The sequence below is a fragment of the Strix aluco genome, chromosome 1, assembly GCF_031877795.1.
Source record: "Strix aluco isolate bStrAlu1 chromosome 1, bStrAlu1.hap1, whole genome shotgun sequence".
In the NCBI taxonomy this organism is placed as follows: Eukaryota; Metazoa; Chordata; class Aves; order Strigiformes; family Strigidae; genus Strix; species Strix aluco.
Genome location: NC_133931.1, coordinates 99,747,391 through 99,762,344, shown reverse-complemented (window position 1 = coordinate 99,762,344; position 14,954 = coordinate 99,747,391). Strand labels below are relative to the sequence as shown.

Below are 14,954 nucleotides of genomic sequence, written 5' to 3'. Positions count from 1 at the left end.
ACAAACTCTTTCCCCTGCCATTTTGTCACTAGAGAGATTCTTTCAGTGCTGATTTTGATGCCCTTCACACTGATCCACAGTGCCCCACGATCAACCTTATTTCTGTTCAGATCAACACAGAGGGGGGAAAAAAAAAAGAAAAAAGTGAGGTGAGGAGCTACCACTGCAAGCAGCTACAGAAGTGGGAGGGACCTAAGATGTAATGGGAGGAGCACTGGCTCCTACACAGAGGGATTTTCCCTGTGACGAGGGACTTCGAGATAATCAGCCTGGGGGATTCCCCGGCCTGCCTCCAGAAATATCACTCTAGAAGCAGTAGCAGTTTCACTCTGCTCTCGCAGTCCATCCTGCAAAGAGGCACGCTGCTGCTGCTCTGTGATTTGAAGCAGAAAAAGCCATGTCGTTGGTAGTCTATGCTCTGCTCACCGTCCTGTGCAATGGTAAGAGGGGAGCCTTGCATTTTTCTTTCTGGTCTTTCACATTTAGTTTGTGGGGATATCTTTTGGGAAGACAGGAAGGATTACCTAGGCAATCTCCTTTAAAGGCGATGTGTACCTGTGCTTTGCAGTTTGGTGCTTGATCTGTGGGTCTTCTGTGGCGGTCCCAGATGTTGCTGTGAGGTGTGCTGAAGAAGCGCTGCTGCCCTGTAAAGTTCTTCAGGACTCCTCAATCACCTACCAGACAGCATCTTGGTATAAAGTAAGAAAAAAGCCTAAGTTACTTGAGCAGTTTGCTTTGCTTTCCTACCTGATACTGGCTTGTCTTGTACAGACTGGGTTATTTTATGAAGAGGCATCCTCCTGTCAGTGCAGCAGAGATAAGGCAGCAATGAAAGCATTTGAGCTGATCACAGAGAACAGGCGTTTTCCATGTCATTGTAGACAGACTATTTGAACGTGATCCCTGAATTGCTCTTGGCCTGCTTTTCTATCTAACTATTGCTGGCTTCCAGGGATCAGAATTCAGGTGATGCCCCACATACAGCCTGCCAAATACTACTCCAAATAGAAGTCTTTTCAGGATTTTTCTTCAGAGCAAAAAAAAGTATTTAAACCTTGCAACCCCAATGATGTTGTCCCTTGGTTAATCTCCTGCCAAACAGGAGCTGATATTTTCCTTTGAAATAGAAGAACTAAACAAGTACTTGTTACTCTTTAGGAAGATTTGGCTAGTGGGCGTGGGCATAAGGGCAGGGTATGCAGAAGACAGACAGAGAGCTGGAAAACTCTTTGCAGTCGTGAAGTAAAAGTCATACCTTGACTGCCCTGATTTAGAATTCCCGTCTCCAAAGCAGGAGGGGGCTACAAGCTGACCACCTGTTTGAAGGAGTGGACTACAAGGATCATTAGGGTAATAAGCAGAAAAGCCCTGCTCAACACTTCTGTGATGAAATTTCTCATAGAAAGAGAGGCAGAGTTGCCCAGTGGTTGAAGAAGTGGCTGTTGACTTGCTGTATGGCACCATGTATTTGTGTCTCAGTGCATAGTTTCAGCTTATGGTGCGAGCCAAATTAACAGGGAAAAAAGGAAGGTTTTGTTCTTCCCCATTCCCCACTCCCAGCCATGCTCTCCTGCTGCTTACCATGGGCCAGGTCTGGTGGTTACCTGGTTAAGTCAACTCTTTGTTGCTTGTTGTAATAGTGGAAGATCAATGTGTGAATAAAGATTTTATGGGTTACAGAGTTGAATTACTTTCCCATGTGATGGGAGAGCAGTGGAAGGGAAGGGAGAAAAAAAAAAAAAAAAAAAGTGTTTTTCATGGGCAAAACCTGTTAGTTTATCTCTGCCTGAACATACAGCCACAGCCTTGGCTTCCCCAGCAGTTTGGTCAGATACAGCTTTAAAATTACTCCCTACGGTAAACCAACAGTGTTATTAGATAGGGTTTCTGTGGTTGAAACTTGAACTGTATCTGAGTTCCAATGCTGGTACAACGAGCATCTGCCTACTGACTAGATGACAACTGCAACCCAAAAGTATCTAACTCTGAAAGATCTGTTTTGAACATCTGGCTACCAGCCCATCAGCAAGTGCAGCATTGATAGTCTCCTTCTTCCAAAATGCTGAACTCAGTATGGATAGGAGACAGAGGAGAGAATAATGCATTTGGTTGAACATTATTATGGGAGCTGGGATAGGTGTCAATTTACTCTTTTTTGCTTTCTGTTTCAAAAGCTGGATAAGGACATGTATTTCATAGATATTTGTGCTGATTATTTAAGGGTCCATGTTTCCCATAGAGTCTAGGCAGGGCAAGGACCTCATTGGAGGCAAACCGTGCAGTCTGGAGTTGGGCAGAAATGGTAAGGGGTGGGGGAGGAATAAACAGAGAGGTTGACTGGATCCCTTAAAATCATCCCACAAACCAATGTTGGGAGTCAACAAAAACAGTTTCAGCAGGCTGAAGTGTGGGGATTGTCCAGAAGCATGCCCTTCTGAGTTCAGTGGCAGCTAGGAGCCCCAGGTAGCAGTCAGGAGCCAAAAGCCATTGCCCTGATGAAAGTGTGTAAGGAAACCCTGTAGACCCAATTCTGTGTTGTCTCATAGCCCTTTACAGTTCCACCTGGGCACAAAATGGCCACATACGCAGAAGATGGTGATATTTGATGATGCCTTTTGTGTGTGCCCCTTCCTTGGCAGCCCTCGCTAGTGCTGCTTCCCTTTGCAGCAGTCAGGCTGTTACAGTCCAGACTGCTGCTGGACCTCCCCTGCCCTGTCCTGCCAATCTCCTCTCCCTCCATGGTCTCCTTGCTCTTCCTGCTTCATCCATTTTGCTCAGGAAAAGACTGTTTTTCCAGTGCCCAGCATGACAGAACCTCATGCTTTTTTTCTCTGCTGGCACTGCCGAACCTACAAGACATAACAAAATCTAGCTATCTTCAGCTCTTGCCACCATCCTTAGGGGGTAATGGCACCAGCCATGGTACTGCAGCCTCGGTTACTCATCCCAGGAGAGATAGGAAGTGGGGACAGGCAGTTAATGCCACTCTTGGTGATGCTAACCCAAGCCTCAGTCACAGCCATATTAGAAAAAGCACAGCACCAAAGCTAAAAAGCTTGACTCTCAGCAGGAAAAGTAATTTAGGCTCAGTGTTTTGTGCTGAAGAAGCAATACATCTTCTACTTGTGGGGCTAGCTAAATAATGGACAGCAGCTTGTAGCCCTCCTCTCCTCTCCAGCTACATGCTGCTGTTCTCACCCAACACTGCAAAAGGAGGGTGGTGGAATGGTGGAGCATGACTGGGCTACACAACATAAAGAATTAATCTGTTATTTAAAAAACAACTACTGAAGGATTAATCAATAAACACCACGTATACCCCCAAAGGGCTAATTAAAAGGTAATTCCAACAAATGGTATGAAATTTCAGACTGTAAAGTTCAAGCATCTGTTAGGCTAAATCTTTTGTATGAGGTCACTTTGAACTGTGCAGCAAATGCAAGCAATTAACCTTTGCTTCTACTGCTTTAAAAAAATGATGGTGACAACGTTACAGTGCTGCACATGAAGCTGTTTGTGCAGGGTGAACACTCGGCAAACAAACCCCTCCGTCCTACTGGCACCTCTGCATGTTCTGAACAATTGAGGAGTTCTTTTAAATAGTATCTTTTTTTAAAGCAGATTGTAACAAACTACGTAAAAGTACTTGCTTTTTCAGTTATGTATGGAGAAATAATTGTTTAAAAGGGTTAATATTCTGGTGTCAAAATCCAACTGGATGTAAAAAGGATTGCATTCAACAGTTCCTTCAATTTTGCTAATGTCTTGTACTGCAAAAGGCTGATGTCTTGTACTACTATGCCTTTTTGCATGTGTTTAACCTGTTGTGTGCCCAGTATCCTTGGAACTAATTAGATTATTTGCATACATGAAGTCACAGGTGTAAGTAGTTCTATGCAGAATCGTGACCAAAATCAGCTAGCTCAGACAAAATGATTTTTACTTAGAAATACTTGAAGTAGGCAGGCCTAGCACACTGGGGAGAAGGTAGAGCACCGAGTCCTCTTCCAGTCTGGTACAGCTCTCATCCCATTCACTATGTGGCCATGAAAAAGTTAGAAAGTTCATAATAACGATACCTTTTAAATGTGGTTCATTTGTAGGACTGCTGGGCAACCTGCATGCCCTAAGCCCATGTATGAGCAGTGTGGAAGTTTCCTAACAGAGAACTGAAAACTAGGTCACTTTTGCATAAGCACCCAGGCACTGGGAATTGTGTATGGAAATACTGGTTTGAACCTCTACAGCCCACCTATGAAACAAGAATATGGGTAATGAAACTTTACTCACCTTTCTGCCTCATAGGGCTATTGAAAACTGAACAGTTTCTCTTTGTGTAGCACATTGAAAATGAGAACTACTTCATAAAACCTCATAATTATCACTTTATATCCAGTTTGAAAACCAAGTTTAAACACACACAAACGAAGTCCCAGTGGATATTTCGCTATTTTGTTCATGTGATAGCCAGAAAAATCTAAATCTAAAACAAATCTTGAGCAAGATAAAAGAAGGCTGTACTTCAGTGGAGAGAAGTCTATTAACTTTACAACACTTCCCTGGAAAATATAAAATTGTGGCAGAATTAGTGGAGGAAGTCATATTACAAACTAAGAACAAACCTTACAGACATTTAATATTAATCGCACCTTTCTTCAAAGGAAATTATTTTTGCTACATGTGCATAGTTATTATCTATTAGCATAGGTAAATAGTTGCTAAATTACTTCAGTCTGATTTCTAACATACCCAAAGAAATGCAGTCAAATGCTCCTCAGACATCTATTCAGCTCCAAGTAGCTCTAACACATTAATGATTTAGACAGGAAGGGAGCCGTGGAAATGATTTCATGACCAAAACAATGCTTTTGCTTGACATGAGCTAGCACTGGATGCCCTTAGCTAAACCCCCCCCACAATAAAGGCTGTGTGACTGAGTCAGAGGGCTTTTCCAGCTGGCTCATGTGTCACATGCAGTTCCTTTGCTGTTGTTTTGAAGTTGGGTTTTGGTTTTTCTTTTTTTCCTTTTTTTTTTTTTTTCCTTTTTTTTTTTTTTTCCTCCTCTAAAGCAGAGAGTTCACTCACATGTGCCCACAATTTAAGTCTGTTTTTTTAAAGGTTAACATTGGTATCGCTACATGACACTGTATAGGAACCATATGGATGCACCTTCAGCACTAATCAAATGTGAAAGTGCTTTTGTGCTGAAAAATACACCTATTAAGCAGTTTCAACTCAGTTGTGATTCATTATATGTTGGCCATTGGGCATTGCCAGAATTCTAGATATTTTGCTTCAGAATATAAATTCCTTCTGGCTGTATATAGTTTTTAGATCTCTTTAGCGGTCAGAAATTTCAACTTGGCCATTATTCCTGGTATAATTTTAAACAAAACCATTTTTACAGTCATCCCACCCTTAGAAGAAAATAAATTCATGTTAATACATTCCACCTTTAAACTGACATCAGTTTTGGACCTGAACCATTTTGTTTGAAATAAAAATTTGCTTTTATGGTAAAAGTGGATTATACTGGCACTTTGATTTACCTGGGAGCCAATGTACCACCTTAGTTTGGGAAAATTTTGATGAGAAAAGGTATTTAACAAGAGCAGGGAACATGAGTTAGCTTAAAAACTGCTTGCTCTCAAATGTATATGATAAAATTAAATTTTAATTGATTAGTTGGGTGTAAGTACCACAGCATGGGTGAATTGCCTTTGTTTATTGGCACTATCATGTAATGCTGTAGCAGTTTTCAAAACTGCAGCTAAAACCCAGCTGGCTAGGACTGAGAAAAATGTTCCTCCTCCTTCTTATACCTTGTTTTTAGTTCTCTGAAAAAAGAAATACTTGCTGAAGAACACTTAAATGATGGAGACCTAATTATGCTACCCATTTCTCATAATTCATCCAGTCAGAGAACAGAAATGTATTAGCTCAGCGGTATTTTCAATCAAACCTATCCCATTTTAATACCCACTGTATCACCACCGCTATTCTTACCAAAAAGCTCTGGGCTAGGAGAAACTTAACAGGAATCAGTCAATTGACTAGAAAATACATGTGGGAAACTTACAACCTCTTTAGACCGAGCGTTTCCAAGCTTTTGGGAATTAGAATAACTTTCAATTAAACTCACTAAAATAAGGGAACTACAGCTGGTTGCTCAGGGCTGTGTCCAGTCAGGTTTTGAATACTGCCAAGGATGGAGACTCTCCACCCTCTCTGGGCAGCCCATTCCAGTGTTCAACCACCCCTGCAGTACGAAGGTTTTTCTTATGTTTAAACGGGATTTCCTGAATTTCACTTTGTGCCCATTGCCTCATCTTGCTTCTGGAGGCTGCTGAGAAGAGTCTGGCTTCAACTTCTTTATCCCCCTGGCAATTAGGTACATACTGATAAGACCCTGCCTTGAGCCTGGTCTCCTCCAGGCTGAACAGTCCCAGTTCTCCCAGTCTCTCCTCATATGTCAGATGCTCCAAATCTTTAATCATCTTTGTGGCCCTTTGCTGGACTGTCTCCAGTATGTCCCTCTCTCTTTTGTACTGGGGAGGCCAGCACTGGACCCAGCACTCCAGGTGGGTCTCACCAGGGCTGAGCAGAGGGGAAGGATCACCTCCCTCCATCAGCTGGAAACACCCTGCTGAGTGCAGCTCAGGACACCCATTAGACTTCGTTGTCACAAGGGCTCATTGCGGGCTCATGGTCAGCCTGGTGTCCATCATGACACCAGGGCCTTTCCAGCAGGTTGGCCCCAGCCTGTTTTGGTCCCTGGGATTATTCGCCCCCAGGGGCGGGACTTCTAGCATTTCCACTTGCTGAACTTCATGAGGTTCCTGTCAGCCCGTGTCCCCAGCCTGTTGAGGTCCCTCTGGATGGCAGTAGGACCCTCTGGCGTATCAGCCACTGCTCCCAGCTTTGTGTCATCTGCAGACTTGCTGAGCATGTGCTCTGTCCCATCCTCCAGTTCATTAATGAAGGTGTTGGACAGTAACAGCCCCTGGGGGTAGCATTTCCTCTCATTGCTATGGAGGCGATGGAAAACAACAGACTTAGTCCCCCAGCTGATTTCTGAAAAAGCCTGCCACAGACATTGCTGCTAGTCAGTGTATATGTGACAATAAACATAACTCACATTTCTTTTGTTGTTTAATTTTCTTAATGGGTATTTTTATGCAGATAGGCAGAATGATGTTGCCAGCCTGCAGGCCCCTGTTTCCCAGCAAAATTCTTGCTTCAGTAACCCCCAGCAGCCAGCATGGCAACGAGACTCTCTTTATGCAAATAGATTCAGTAGCATTTCTATCAGTCCCCACACGAGTCATGATTTGCCTTTTGAATTTTGGTAAAGCCATTAACAGCAAACATGGGAGCAGGAAAAGACCAACTCCCTTTCCTCCTCCTGTTGGCGGTGGGGAGCTGGGGGGGGCAGCGTGCTACAGCTCGCTCGCCAGCACGGTGGAAGGGAAATGAAATGCAAACGAAACACGGGCGGAACATATTTTGTCGCTGATTAAAGAGGATGGTCCCTACACAAGTGGATTGCTGCCACCAACAGCATGCGCTTCGATCCCTCTAAGCTTGGAATTAATTAGGTAAAACCCCTAGCATTTACCTTGGGCTGTGGTATCACCTGGAGGACACTTGGCATGAATTAGTGCTGGATTATCATAGGAGCTTGAGCTGCAAAATGATCTGTCTAGTGAGAGTCTGCCAAGCAATTCACAGAAGGTGGAAAACAAAGTGACATTTTCGTAAATTTAATTAGGTTTGGGGGGCAAAGAGGTGAGCTTGAATAAAGCAAGAGGCAGGATGATGACCTTAATGAACATCTCATGGACTTCCTTTTACACAGCTGGGACACGGGGACACACTGTAAATTTGCTCAGATGTTTCCTCACTACGTAGAGAATTTTAAAAGGGAGTGGTTGACGTTATTTTTTGATAAGGTAATCGGAGATAAGACTGCAGTGGAAAAAGGCTTGGTTCAGGCACCAGAGAAAGGGTTGCTGTGACCTCTGAGTAGGGATGGATGCACTGCGTGCGGAGGCTGGGAAAATGCCACCAGATGTCTCTGTAGCCTAAAGAATGTAGGGAGGCTGCCGGGCACACCAGCACCACCACGGACTGCCTTGCTTGCCTTTGCTCTTCGGTAAAGGGGACATTTAATGGAGAAAGAGAGGCATACAACCCCGAATTAAACCCACACATATGAACCGTTCCTCCTCCTCCCCAAATGCAAAGGTTCACGACCTCCATCCAGATCTCGATGGTTTCTCCACAAGTGAGGGAGCCAGATAAGGCCACAAAGTAATTTTTTCTTCTATTTGGGGGAAAGGCATGTTGTTAGCGCAGCTTCACCAACATTGCTTTGCCTTACACAGAGGGGGTCTGTGTAAGGCAAAGTTCTAACTTACTTGTCTCCAGGGTCACCATCACTGTACTTGTGACAGCAACTGAGCACCCCGAAAAGCTTTGGATGCAATAAGCAATTCTATCCCTCAGTGTCCCCATTAAATAGGGAAGTTAAATAATTTACCAAAAATCTCACTTGGAGTAAGTGCATGGTCAGGCATAGGATACATGGATTTAATTGACTTCTGCCTTATACTAGAGTGGTCATTACAATTGCATACAGAAAGATCAAAGTGTTCTCTGATTCCCAGATCTCAGCCACAAGAATCACAGCACCATTTACCACCTAAGACAGCAATTATTTATGCTACCAGTAGATTTAAAAAAAAAAAAAAAAAAAAAAAAGACCCAAACTAATTTTCTGTGTGTAGCTCAGACCTCTTTCGCATTTTAGGGCAATGTGAAGGGCAGCTAGGCTGGTTCTCTTTATTGCCCTGTGGGCAGTTTTAAATTTCTCTGAGGAAGGTGGTGGTAAGGGAAAGAGGCAAAAATTAGGTCTGAGGGAGGTCAACTCTATGCACTTAACTGCTATTGACCCACTTGTAACCAGAGCTGAGACCAGCCTGGGTATTGGAATTCCTCTGGCCACATCTCTGACAATGTGCAGGGCCTGAAAATATCTAAATCCCTGTAGCACAGTGAAGTCCCTTCAGCCTGAAAACCACCATAGATACTGCTTGTCTCATAGCTGCTTGGGGCTGAGCATAATAAGAAAGAGAAGCTGGGGTAAATTTACTGGTGGATTAAGAGGAAGAAGGTACTTTCTTCCCTCTTGCTGGGTAAAGTGTGGAAAGCCCCAGGGAATTACTGCTCTGTTTCAGTTGATGCACTAAAAAAAGACCCAAACCTTTCCGAGAAAGGATCTTTACAATTATGAAAATCTTGTGCTTTAGTCTGATTCCCCAGTGCCTGAAAAGTTCCCCAACCTGCAGCTTGTTTTACACCATTTTAGAGCTGCAAAAATAGCAAAGTATAATGGAGCATCAGGCCCATATTTCTCTCCAGACTTCTGAGTACGCTTTCTTCATGCAAATACATGAAAGGGAAACCAGATACTCCTAGCCTCAGTCTGAGAAAATTGTGTTAATTTTAATAATTTATAGTGTAACTGTTACACCCTGATGCAGTAGCTATACTGATAGAAAGTAAGCACCAACATACAACCCAAAAATGTGACTATTAAAATAAAATAATAATAATAAAAAAGTCTTGGCTTACATTAGTTATAGGTTTGGCTGAAAAGCTGAGCCTTGGACTGTATGAGCTGGCTCTGGCTCTGCTGGTCTACAGAAAGACTGAATTCATTACTTGGGAAACCTTCGTGGAAGGCACGCTGCCTCGAATCCCAGGGAGCAACGTCGATGAATAAGAATGGACACAGGCTAAGTCAAACCCTTCTCCCATCTTTCAAATCAAGTTAGTGATTTCTCTCTTCTTTGTGGTTCCCAGCCTATTGTCATTTTCAGTGCATCCTATCGCCCCACAGTACAAACTGTTCTGGGAATACGCTTCATTCCTCCAGCAGCCTCTCAGCAATGCCAAGGAATGTAGCTCTTCTGGTTACAATTAAGAAATTGAACATACAAATGCTCCCCAAGTGCACCAGAACCTGCTTGTGACCTTCACGCAACTGAATCTGAAGGAGTCAAAGCAATTTTTTGTTCTTTGGTTCCAATAAAGAGTGGAGGGGAGGGGGGAAACCCCCATTCCTCCAGAGAGGCACTGTGGTTTCAGGGGTCAGCTGCACAGAAACTGGCACAGGGAAGTGCAGTTTCCAGGGCTGTGTTCCCACAAGGAGCTCTGGGCTGCAGGGTCACTGGGCGGATGCCAGCCCGTGCTGGCAGAGCCAGCGTGCTGCAGCGTGCCTGCTGGGCAGGCAGGTTTAATTCCCACCACGGCATGGCAGAAAGCGTGCTGGCAGGGCGAGGGCAGGCAGCAGTGGAGCCTACCTGCCTGCTGCCACAATCTCCTGGGGACCTCTGGTCCCCAAAGCCGCCATGAAGCAGCTGGGTAGGGCTGCCTCTTGCTGCCTCAGCTTCATTCCCATGGACCGTCTCTCTCTGAACTCTTTTTGGGCCTCTACATAGACACTTTGAGAATACTCTGCTGCTGCCTTTTCTTGTGTTACATCTGTAGCAGGATTGTGTCTAGATGAGGCAGATTAAGAAGCTATTACAGAATAGCTCTATAGTATCTATTTATAAATTTAGTGTCTATTTAAGCAGAAAAGCAAATACTTTTTGACTGTGAATATGAACATAATAGATGCTTTCGAGGTTCCCCCCCGGCCTCTCTTCAGCCTCTGCATTTTCAGCCATAAGCCAACTTTAAAACTCTCTTTCCCCTAAAACTCAGGATGACACTGTTGCCTGAGACAAGAAATATATTTGTGTTTTCCAGATGGCTGGAGATGGTGAAGGAATAGCATGGAGAGTCCTTGATGTGGAATCTCATTATCCAAAAGAACTTGGGGGGTCCCTGGAGCTCTCCAACGACACTTTCTTTTCATTGAGGATCAAAAATGCAACCAGCCGGAACAGCGGGACATATAAGTGCACTTTGGGGGTACAGAGCGGAGAACGCAATCTGAGTGGCACAGTCACATTAAAAGTAACAGGTACAGTAGAGACTCTTGACTATCTCATGCTCTGCATGGTAACAGTTTAAAAATATTTTACAAACACCAGAACAATGTAACACCTTGCTTTACGTTTTAGGTTGCCCTGGAATAGAAGACGAAAAATTAAAAAAATACAAAGCTGAGCTTTTCATGCTGACTTGCCTTGGGATTTTTTACTTGCTGCTCATATTTTTCACCTGTGTAAGTAAGTCACTTCCTCGTAAACAAACCAACCAAAACCAACAAAAACCCCCACTCATTTTCTCTGGTAACACCACCTTAACACAGGCGATCACAAGTTGGCGTTCACGCTTAATTTATGATCAAATTCTTTAAATAACTGACACAGTATTTTCAAAGCCAGAGGAGAGTCAGGTGCACAAGGAGCGCAGGATGGCATCCCAAAGAGATAAAACATTTCACTGCACCCTGATCTAACTCTAACCAGACCGTTATTTTCCTGCACCCTGCTGCCCATTTCTGCTTCCAGTCACTCTTCAGTTTAAGGGCACATCAACAGCTCTTCGGGTTTGGTACTTTGCAACAGCATTTGCCCAAGATGGAGACACAGGCCCCTGGGATCCCTTCCCCACCTATGGCATTGCTTTGTGTGGTGGCATGATGGACAAGTTCAAGTCCACCTATTTTTTGCCTCAGTTTCCCCACCTGTAAATTGGTGACAACCCCATTTCAGATGGGCATTTTTGTGAAGATCCGTCTTTCTCGTTAAACAGACATTTTAAGATGCTTGGAAAAGAACCTCCTTGGGGTTTTTTCCATACCCTTAATGCTGGCTGGTAGTTCTGGGAAAGCAGTGCCAAGGAATGTAGCTCTTGGGAGAGGAGGTATTTGGGAAGCTCACTTCACAGAAGCAAAACTATGCTTTGTCTGTGGTAGCAGTGAAGTCACCTCCTCGTGCAGAGGTCTGCACCTCCTGGCTTAGAGGCAGCATGAGCCTTTGGTGTCAGTATAGTGCAACACTGTGCCGGCAGCATTTCTAATTAAAAACAAACCAAAACCAACCCCAGCATTTTGGGAGGTCAGATTTAACTTTTGCTGCCTATTTCATATTTGCCTTCTTGTTTTGTTCCTCAGCAGATGAATCATAACTGTTGATTGGAGAATATCTAATTAGCTGCAGCTAAATGTAGCTTTTCTTGTATCTTCAGGGAGCAATTAAATTTATGCCTGTCTCTTTTTTAGATTGACAATCCTGCCAGTAATTTGTGCCATTCAGACTAAAGTTTGACAAGATAAATCTTGTAGGAATTTGTTAGGATGAAAGTATGAAAGCAAGGATATCACTCAGAAGAGACAAATGCCCCTGTTCTGCTCAGTGTCCTGAAAGAATTTCAGATCTCTAAAGAAACTCTCCCTCCCATATGAAAAAAAAAAAAAAAGAAAAAAAAGAAAAAAAAAAGAGAGTCCCAGTTTTAGCAGTGCAGTTAAAAAAAAGCAGAGCCATGTAGTGAAGATAAGCACTCTGGTGGAATTATGTGTATCTTACTCTTGGGTGAGGTCCAGTCTCAGGTATCAACCTAGCTTTCATCAAAGTTTAATATTGCCTTGATCTCACAAGTGAGCTTCATTATTTAAAATGCCTGTTAAGTTCTTACAGGTTGCCTTGTCCTCTCCTCTAATGGAGATTGTGCCTAATCTCCACTAACTCGAGAGAAACATTAAGACCAGTGTCAGGACTGGGGCTTTGACAACTTGATGAAAAAATTTTGGGCACTGACCTGTATTGAAGGCAGGTGGAAACACACTTGCAAGAGCTTGATGCAAGAGCGTCTGAAAACTTGAATTAAACATAAATTTCATTTTGTGACTAAGGCTTTTGTCCTATAAAGCTCCTTGAATGAGCAAGAAAGAGCAGCTTTTCTTTGTCACCAGAAGCACCCAGTACAAACAAATGGAAAAGGTGTAACATATGGTTAGCAAGGAGAAAAAGCAACACTTTTAAACTTTAAAAATGTTGCCTTTCATAGGAACCCTCAGTTTAAAGCTTTTCTTTCTGTTTTCTCTTTTAGACATGTCTAAGAAAAGAGAGTATGTCTCCCAATTATCAAAAAACCAGACCAGATATGAAACACGTGCTTACCCTCATCAATGTACATGAAATGACAACTCTCCAAAATTTAAACAGCAACAGCACTTGCAAAAATGAGCTTACTTCAAGTTCTGTCTAAGTTGATGCTGAAGGCACCGTGGGCTCATCAGTGAACATGACACAAGCTGGATGGCCAAGTGGTATGGAGAGGAAATAAATGCTAATATATGGCCTCTTCAGAGCAGCCTGAAAATATAGGTAACCTGTCAGTGATCTGCTTGCACTGGACAAACCTTTGAAAAGCACTGTTATGCACTATAGTAACTTTTGGGAGTTAGACAGCTAAGAAATACCAATACAGCTACACAACGGTGTTACAGTGCTGTTATGAAGTTGGCATCAACTTTATTTCACTTGGCTGTGCAGACCTCTTGTTCTGAGCAAGAACGTGCCTGTGATAACAAAGGCCAGGTTATAGGGAGGCCATGGCAGTGCAAAGCTGGGGGATTAAGCTCTTCACTGAAGTAATACCTCTCATCTTTCAGGAGCAAACCCAACAGGTGCTGCAGTATGGAAAGGTAAGTGTGCAGGGCTGTCTCTGCTCTGTGCTCTCAGGCTGATTCTGGATGGAGTTCCTTTACTGCAAATGGGATGTAACTTGTCATGTGATGTTCAAGTAAGCTGAAGAGGTAACTTCATGCTCTTGTCCTGGGTGAATCTAATCAACATTTGTTTTCAAATTTGAGAGTGACAGATGGGCTGAAACATAAGAATGGAGGAAATATTCTGGAAATCTTTCTGGACCAAGAGGAACATTCTGTCTCTGCAAGAGAAGTAGGGATGCATTTGCATAATAAGTCTGTTAGTTATTTCCCAGAGACATCTCCATAGGAATCCATAGGTTAATCCATAGGAAGTTCCAACAAGACTGTTAACCTTAAAGCAATGAAGTTAAGAATGAAGCAGCCTGTGATATTAAGGACATGCAAAGATGACTTATTTTGTGGTTTATAAAACATGAAGCCAAATGTATGTGACACCCATGTCAGTCAAGTTACACAAGTGATGACCAAAGCCATGGCTTGGAAGAAATCAACTGTCCGTATCTTTGGGATGTATTATGTCAGGTGAGATATAGGAACGGAAGATGGGGCATATGAGCCCCTGCTTTTGGTGCTGACAGTGTATCGTATATGTGAAACAAGGACATGGGAAAAGCTGAAGGGAGAGAAGGCTTGTCCCCTTGGACCAAAGAAAGCAAGAGAGATTCTGGAGTCTGAAATCAAGGAACCTCCCTTATCAGGCTGCTGGTGCAGAAGGTGAAGCAAGAGGAATCTAGAGTGACTGTGGGTGTTTATGCCACCACATGAGAATTTGAGCCAAAACATGAGAATTTGAAAGCACCTAAGAACACAATCTTAAAAAAGAAAAAAATAAAAAAAAATCCTTCAAGAGTTAAACTGCGACATTAGGATTTTTAATAATGCAGTTTGGAATTCCAGGCTGTGACAAGGATGCTCTTTCTGTAATCCTTTGACTAATTTTGAAGCACTGATGGGAGGAAAGCACTGTGTATCACTCAGTAATGCCTTTGTGAACTGGGTAGATGTCTCCACTGATGGAGTTCAAGGGGGTCCTGACCTGAAGAATGGTTACAAGGGATATGCAATTTACTTAGAACATGTTAAGTTAATGCCACATTTGCTTTTTCTATAATAAATGTTTACATATAAGTATGTGTAACATACTAGGAATAAAAATCCAGAGGTAACCTACTATTTGTTTTTGTGTGACACATATGGCAAGTAAACCCAGAAATACTCCATATCAATTGCATTTTAGTTTACAAGCGACATAATTACATCA

General features: G+C 43.0%; 1 protein-coding gene across 3 annotated transcripts; it reads left to right on the top strand.

The window, feature by feature from the left end:
• Positions 1–291: 291 nt before the first annotated feature.
• On the top strand, positions 292–14,863 carry CD83 (CD83 molecule). Of its 3 annotated transcripts, none has more exons than XM_074829040.1 (5): positions 292–440; positions 545–699; positions 10,819–11,035; positions 11,136–11,243; positions 13,069–14,863. In XM_074829040.1, the coding sequence occupies exons 1-5, from the start codon at positions 398–400 to the stop codon at positions 13,155–13,157; spliced, it is 612 nt and encodes a 203-aa protein (XP_074685141.1). In that variant the 5' UTR covers positions 292–397; the 3' UTR covers positions 13,158–14,863. The 3 variants fall into 3 exon arrangements, with proteins under 3 accessions (XP_074685141.1, XP_074685124.1, XP_074685132.1); XM_074829023.1 differs by having other exon boundaries at positions 295–440; positions 11,136–11,239; XM_074829031.1 differs by having other exon boundaries at positions 296–440; positions 569–699; positions 11,136–11,239.
• The last annotated feature ends 91 nt before the right edge of the window (positions 14,864–14,954 follow it).

Excerpts from the sequence above, each read along its gene's own strand:
- CD83 (XM_074829023.1), top strand. The coding sequence starts at position 398 with ATGTCGTTGGTAGTCTATGCTCTGCTCACCGTCCTGTGCAATG. Across the intron at positions 441-544 it reads GCTCACCGTCCTGTGCAATG|GCGATGTGTACCTGTGCTTT; the intron begins GTAAGAGGGGAG and ends TCTCCTTTAAAG. Across the intron at positions 11,240-13,068 it reads TGCTCATATTTTTCACCTGT|ACATGTCTAAGAAAAGAGAG; the intron begins GTAAGTAAGTCA and ends TTTCTCTTTTAG.